Here is a 6,423-nt window from a genome sequence, read left to right as displayed (position 1 = left end):
CAAACACGTGTTTGGTGCCTTCGCAGTGAACGCATGCGCATTCATGATCCAAAATGGTGACTTAACTTTGTATAGGCCATAGCCCTTTATGTGCTTGTGTCATATAGATTAACCTTCTTAATGCAACTAATAGCCTCCAGTTTGGTGATCCATGTAGGAACGGTGACACGCAGTTCACAATTCTTCATAACAAAGAAACACTACCTGATAGAGCGTGTCTCTGCTCATTCACTGTTTCATTCAGGCAGCCACGCACGCTTTAAAGTCCGAGAGGAGTCTGAAAAGGGGGGCGAGGGGGGGGACACAATATCGAGCTTGCAAGCTTAACAACCGGCATCCGGTCAGGTTGCGTTCAATTGTTGTTTTCTGTTCATGCGCAACATGCTGACTTGTCTGAATCCTTTTGTGCACATATAAGAAAGACTTTTGCCACATAAATAAATACTTCAACAATACCGTATTTGTATTTCTAATAAACTCAAGATGCAGACTACTCAAACTCTTCAAGTGTAAAAGAAAATGTGTAAAAGAAATGCTTAAAATGCCTTTTTCCTTTGTTTTATTTCAAAAGTGGGATTTCAGAAACGTTAAGACAAAAATAATTGTGTAATAATAGATTAATATTGAACTCGTTCACATTTTCAGCAGTAAAAAAAACGTGTTAAAATAAATAAACAAAAGACAAAGGCTGCAGTGACAGAGAGCTGAAACTTCTGTTTGACTATATAGCACATGCCAGACAGAGCCCAGCTAAAGGTCTAAGTTCACTGGAACAGCTGAATACCCAGAGCTCAGTCACACTGAGGCTGCATGGAAACCCCTGAACTTCTCAGGAAAATAATCTCAAAGTTTGAATCTACTCTTGTTAATAATATACTTTGATACTTGAAAAAAAAAAAAAAAAAAAAGATTCTGATAACAAATCCAGATTCACTGCAAAAAGTTAACTTTATTGACATCTTTACACTGAGCATTTCTTTTCGTTTGCTTGACTGACTTCAAGGTACTACATTAGAACTTCAACTCACAGAAATAGCGCCATCTGAAGCCCAAAAGTATAACTGCCTTAAGTGCTGAAATTGGGCTTTGTTAGAGTGAAAAGTGAAACAAACGTCTAAGCTGAATAGCAACGAATATTTCAAGTCTAGATAATGTTGCTTTAAGCTTTCATTCAGGTAAATATCATTGCTTGTAATATGTGGAACATTGTAATATTATTAAGGACAGAAAACCCAGCTGAGCTACAAAATGGCCCCATCATAGTTTAATGTGTTTGTACAAAAATTATGCATATTTTTAGAGTTTGACAGGTATCTCTTCTTTGCAGATGGAATTATTTGGCTCTTCTTTTTTTCTATTTAAGTGGTGATCTGTGGTTCTAAATTAAAACCCCTCCTCTGCCCTTTGAAAACTAGAATCCCACTCCAGCTCCCCTGAGGCACCGAGGAGCTCATTCTCTTTGAGCTCCTCCACCTGAGTCAACTCCATCTCCTCTCCTTCCTCCTCCTCCTTGTCTTGTCCATCGCCAGTCTCACGTTGTCCTTTTGTGCTTCTGATTTCTTCTCTCCCTCCTTCTTCCTCTTTGTCCTCTCTCCTCTTTGCTATGCCAGTATCTTCTTTACTTTCCCCGCTACCCCCTACGACATCTCTCACCCGCTCCGTTCCTTCAGCTGCCTGTCGGGGGCTCTGGCTGTGAGGCTGTGGATTCAGGGCGTCAGAGGTCAGAGATGATTGTAGCGTCTCCACTTCAGTGAGGTCTAGATCCTTGTTTGTGCTAGAGATAGGTGCAGGGCCACGAACCCGTGCAGACTTGGACCTCAAACGTGTCTTGAGCTCCTCCTCCTTCAACTGAAAGAACATGAAAGTAGCAGAGGAGTTTGTGATACACTAAGTAATTGGATAATCCAACATACATAAAAACCCAGTTGTCACCTTGCGTCTCTCTTCAGCAAGTTTAATCTTTTTCTCGATTTCTTCTCTGTTGAGGATATTTTGCACATTCTTTACCCTCAAGGACTCCAGCCTGGCAGGAGGTCTTCGCCTGACTGCCTCCTTGCCCACAAGCTGTTTCACACATTACACACACAAACATGCAGCAGGGGAAACAGAGAACACACATTTAATGCCACAAACTACAAGTGCATGGTTGCAGCTCTTACATATTCAAAATGGTTGTCTTCAATTTTAATATAAAGGCACCCTGATAGTGTAGCTCTTGTTCAACTAAATTATTAATTAGGACATTTAAATAAAGATGTCTAATAAATTGTCAAGTTAAAAACTTACTGTATGTCATAGTGATAAAACCCACTGAGAAAAACAAATAGATTACATAGCTCTCCTCAGCTTTGCAGCAAAGTTTCAACTGCTTGTTATTAGACTTAACTTATGGATGAGTAAACTCGTACTGTAATTTTTCTTTACATCTGTTTTTAATAGTTTTGAATATAAAAAAAGGCTCTAAAAACCCACTGAAACCTACCGTCCCAACATGAAAGAGTGTGGGCGGAAAGATATCCAAAAACTCAACAGACATCCTGGTAGTGAAGTAAGAAACCAATCGCAAAGATTTTTTTTAAACCGCTCAGCTAAAAAGATTTACCGAATACAGATTTTACAACAATGACTGTTTCGTGATGCAACTCTCCCTGCCCTGTGACCAGTGTGCACCAGGTACCCACCATGATGCTGTATGACTCCCCGGCCCCCTGTTCTCTGCTCTGTCCATCTGGTATGATGCCCTGAAGCAGCAGCTCCTCCAGGATCTCACTGGAGTTTTGGCGTTCATGCACAGTGCTCTCCTGCTGCAGTAAGCCTGGGAGACAGACAAATATGATGAAGGACATGTATAATTTTTTTTTTAACTACGTTGTTTTAATCCAGCATGTTTAGTGCACATACACACCATTTTGTGTAATTCTGTCAGTCTCGCTTTCTCCGACACACACTAGAGGAGGGAGTTTTGTGGGCACTGCTCCAGGTAAGTCAGGGATCTCTCTGTTGTCCATCACTACCCCACTGTCTGTGGTGCCCTTCGACATGGCTGAGTCTCCACGACCATCAAGTTTATTTTCCGTCTCATCCTGGCGGCAAAGAGACACAACATGAAAGCAAACACTTTAATATCCTGAACACAGCATGTTCTAGACATGCCGTTGTCATGTTGGTATCTGTTGACACGTTGTCATGAACACAATAGCTGAGGAAGTAAAACATACCAGGAGTAACAATAAAGAGTACATTGTTTCAGACTTTAAAACACAGTAGGTTTGAATTACATTAATAGATACATTTGATCAATATTGTAATGATTTTGTGCTTTCAAACATTATCACTCAAACGTTTTCATCTTATATTCTCTAGTATGACATCAACTTAGATTTCCGACCAATCACGAGGGTAATAAAACTAGCTCCATCTAGTAAGACGAAAGCACTGATATGCAAAATCATCAATAACACTGATCCCATAGTTTATTCAACATTATAGCTGATAAAACTCTGAAATCAAGTTCATAAAAGATTCTACTTTTGATACTTTGATATTGATATTTACCTTTAATGTTTCTCTACATTCACTTTATTATGAATCTTTAAACATTCATAATAAAGTGGGGTTCAGCATATAAGATATTTAGATGATTAAATAATATCTTGATGGATAATTTAGAGTTTCATAATAGTATTTTTTTTGGTAATTATATGATTGATTTAAAAAGTCCTTAGAGTCCCTAAGCACCACACACCTGTTTTAAACTCATCTCCACTGTTTTAGTTCATTGAATGGCAGGTTGAGTGACACACAGCTTACCTTGTCTCTCTTCACCTCTTCCGGTGTCAGCGGTAGAACCGCAGTGTTTGATGAGCTGCCGCATCCCATTTTCACCTCAAAGTAACGATGAGGAATATGACCATGGAAGTCATAAATGTCACAGGTTTAATAAGGGTAGCCTACTTCTCGTGTTTGTCGCTGTTATATTTGATACAGGAACCCTCACATTCCTTCACACACGCACACGCACACAGGCAGTCTCCATGGACCCGGTGTGTTGCTAAGGGGCCGTTGCTACAATAAATCTGACCTGGTTAAAGAGGTGACACGCAGGAACAAGCTGAGGAACGTGTCAGAGTCAGGAAACGGTAAAAACCCGTCTTCACACTCCTATTGCTGCCTTGGATTCCCTTAAGCAGATTTGTTGTTAATCATTGTCCCATGACCTATCAGCTCACCAAAAAAATAATAACCACCCAGCTCACCATACGTAGTTTGATCATCTAAGTTTTTGTCTGTCGGTTTACATTTCACACCATGGTTAGTATTTAAACGATCTTGCGCTGCAGAGTTTGAAAATGAAGATGTAAAACTGTGACTATTATTCATTTGGGCAATTTGACTGTTCAAAAATAAATTCAAAGTAGTAAGTCTTAAACTTATTTTAAGTCTCCAGGGATGCAGGAGGGGGAGGATCCAAGTTGATGATGTCAGCTGGTTTATAAAAAAAAAATTTAATCCTGAAAAGATTTACCTATTTTAAAGCTCCTGTTGGGAGTTTTGTAGTTGCTCTTTAAAACAGACTATAATCCAACGTTTTATTTAACGCCTGAAGCCACTTCTGTAGAGGCTCGTTGTCAGACAAGACAATTCATAGCACACTGAGATCTTAAACATTCTCCACAGAGGGTGATACATTTGACGGTTAGAAACAACAGGATGATTTTGTTGTTGTTGAAATACTACCTCGACAAGTGGAGAACAAGATAAGCAAATAGATGGGATGTAGTATTTTGTCAACAGGGGGCGCCAAAACATCTCTTCATTTCTGGGTCAGATATCAAATCAGCTGCATACTGGTACTACACAAGCAGATTTATATTGTTTTATAAGTGTTTTTTATTGCCACATTTTATGGAAAGGATTCGGGTTTGAGGAGCATAAATGCACTCTACATGGCTCTGATGTGGGGAAGCCAAAGAGTAAGCCTTGGCCTGCAGAGTCTTGGCTTGGTGTTGAGGACCACGGTGGTGTCAAACCCAGGATAAAAACTCTGATGCAGGCTCTGAAGTTTCTGCTCCACCTCTAGGACTTTGGTGTTTTTATCCAGTTTGTTGTCCAGAATCATCAGATGTCTGCGTGTGGACTCAAGGTCCTGTCTAAAGATAAAATGCATAAATATTCGTTTGTTTAAAAAATGATGACAGTTAAAGTGACAAGCTATAAGCTTGACCCCATTAGAGAGGCGAAGTTGTGACTTACTGAAAGCGTTTCAGTAATGAGTATAGTCCAACAGTCGTCTTTGAGAGGTCTTGTTTCTCCATAGTGAGGCATACATGAGGCTGGAGGAGAGGGAAGAGGACAGTATTTATCAACAAATGTTAACCTAAACTCTGTCAATTCTTAATGAAAACCTGATTTATTATATGACATCCTTTTTATTTGCTTTCTTTATGAAGAACTTTGTACATTGAATATGTCAGGTAGTCATAGATGTTTTATCAATATGAGTAAAAAAGATTACTAAAAAATAAAATTGAAACACCTTGCAACAATATTGTGACTCAAACATGACTTATTCAAATTGTTTCTGCATGTTTAGACTCTCACTTGGTCCATGCAGAGCTCCAGTCGGGGTCTCTGATTGAGGATTTCCAGGCGGTGCGTTGCCTGATGCAGCTTCTGATCACACTTCCTGATTTGGACCGTCACCGTCTGTATTTCCTTCGTCAGATCACAAATCTTATCACAAATCTGGAAATGACAGAAAGCAACAAGATAATAAGTTAACCTTTAGAAAAAGTTAAGTCCAAAGGATTTCTGACAATTTTAAAATTGATTTAGTGAACTGACCCCCTGTCTCTCCCAGGTCATGGTATCCTGGATTTTAACAAGTTCATTAATCTTCTTTCTCAGTGTGTCATCTGTTCTGCAGCGCAAGTGGTCCTGATTATTTTTTTGCTGGAAGAATCACAAATATTGTAAAATGTGGAAGAGACAATCATGCATAAATAATGATAATGAACTTAAACTCAATTTATTTTTCCAAGTTGATATGACTGTATGAAGATGAGGATGTGGGTAGAAGTTGAAGGGTTGAAAATATGAATCAGAATAAAGAATAAAAAAAATTCGTCTCTTCAGTGTTGTAACTCTAACATCTGAAATTAAATCAGATGAAAAAAGTACAAGAAGCACTAATACTGTAATGCATAAACTCTGTTTTGCCTGAGTTTTTCAGGATGGTGTTGGTGTTCTTACATTCGCCACAGAGGAGCGCAGGTTTCCTCTGAAGGTATAGCAGTCTTTGATCAGGTTCTCAGCTATCAGCTTCAGGTCTTTGCAGTGAGACAGCCACCTGTCATGTTTCACACAGTTTGGGTTGTATTGGTCGTTATGAAGACGGGAGCACGGGGTGTTTTGGTCATACAG

General features: G+C 39.3%; 2 protein-coding genes across 2 annotated transcripts in view; both read right to left on the bottom strand.

Moving 5' to 3' along the window:
- Nucleotides 1–1,296: 1,296 nt before the first annotated feature.
- Nucleotides 1,297–4,008, bottom strand: stmnd1 (stathmin domain containing 1). The gene is made up of 5 exons (XM_079368034.1): nucleotides 3,811–4,008; nucleotides 2,906–3,083; nucleotides 2,682–2,815; nucleotides 1,933–2,064; nucleotides 1,297–1,848 (listed from the first exon to the last, which is right to left on the bottom strand). Exons 1-5 carry the CDS (start codon nucleotides 3,877–3,879, stop codon nucleotides 1,384–1,386), a joined length of 978 nt encoding a protein of 325 aa, XP_079224160.1. The 5' UTR covers nucleotides 3,880–4,008; the 3' UTR covers nucleotides 1,297–1,383.
- Nucleotides 4,009–4,884: 876 nt separating this feature from the next.
- The window catches only part of LOC306839430 (tektin-2-like), a 3,205-nt gene continuing 1,666 nt past the window's right edge, over nucleotides 4,885–6,423 (bottom strand). The window contains exons 5-9 of the mRNA XM_079368152.1: nucleotides 6,253–6,423; nucleotides 5,845–5,952; nucleotides 5,602–5,745; nucleotides 5,254–5,333; nucleotides 4,885–5,150 (exon numbers count right to left, since the gene is read on the bottom strand). The exon at nucleotides 6,253–6,423 is cut by the window's right edge and continues 82 nt beyond it. Of these exons, the coding sequence (XP_079224278.1) occupies nucleotides 4,943–5,150; nucleotides 5,254–5,333; nucleotides 5,602–5,745; nucleotides 5,845–5,952; nucleotides 6,253–6,423 (711 nt within the window). The 3' untranslated portion in view covers nucleotides 4,885–4,942. The remainder of the gene's footprint in view (nucleotides 5,151–5,253; nucleotides 5,334–5,601; nucleotides 5,746–5,844; nucleotides 5,953–6,252) is intronic.

The sequence above is a fragment of the Symphodus melops genome (assembly GCF_947650265.1).
Source record: "Symphodus melops genome assembly, chromosome: 18".
Lineage (NCBI taxonomy): Eukaryota > Metazoa > Chordata > Actinopteri > Labriformes > Labridae > Symphodus > Symphodus melops.
Note: the sequence above shows the minus strand (reverse complement) of the source record. Positions and strands in the feature narration are given on the sequence as shown.

Bases quoted from the DNA above. Each gene is read 5' to 3' on its own strand.
- stmnd1 (XM_079368034.1), bottom strand. From the start codon at position 3,879: ATGGGATGCGGCAGCTCATCAAACACTGCGGTTCTACCGCTGACACCG. The intron at 3,084-3,810 runs GTAAGCTGTGTG...CTTTGCCGCCAG, and splicing joins AAGAGGTGAAGAGAGACAAG to GATGAGACGGAAAATAAACT. The intron at 2,065-2,681 runs GTGGGTACCTGG...TGTGTGAAACAG, and splicing joins GGGAGTCATACAGCATCATG to CTTGTGGGCAAGGAGGCAGT.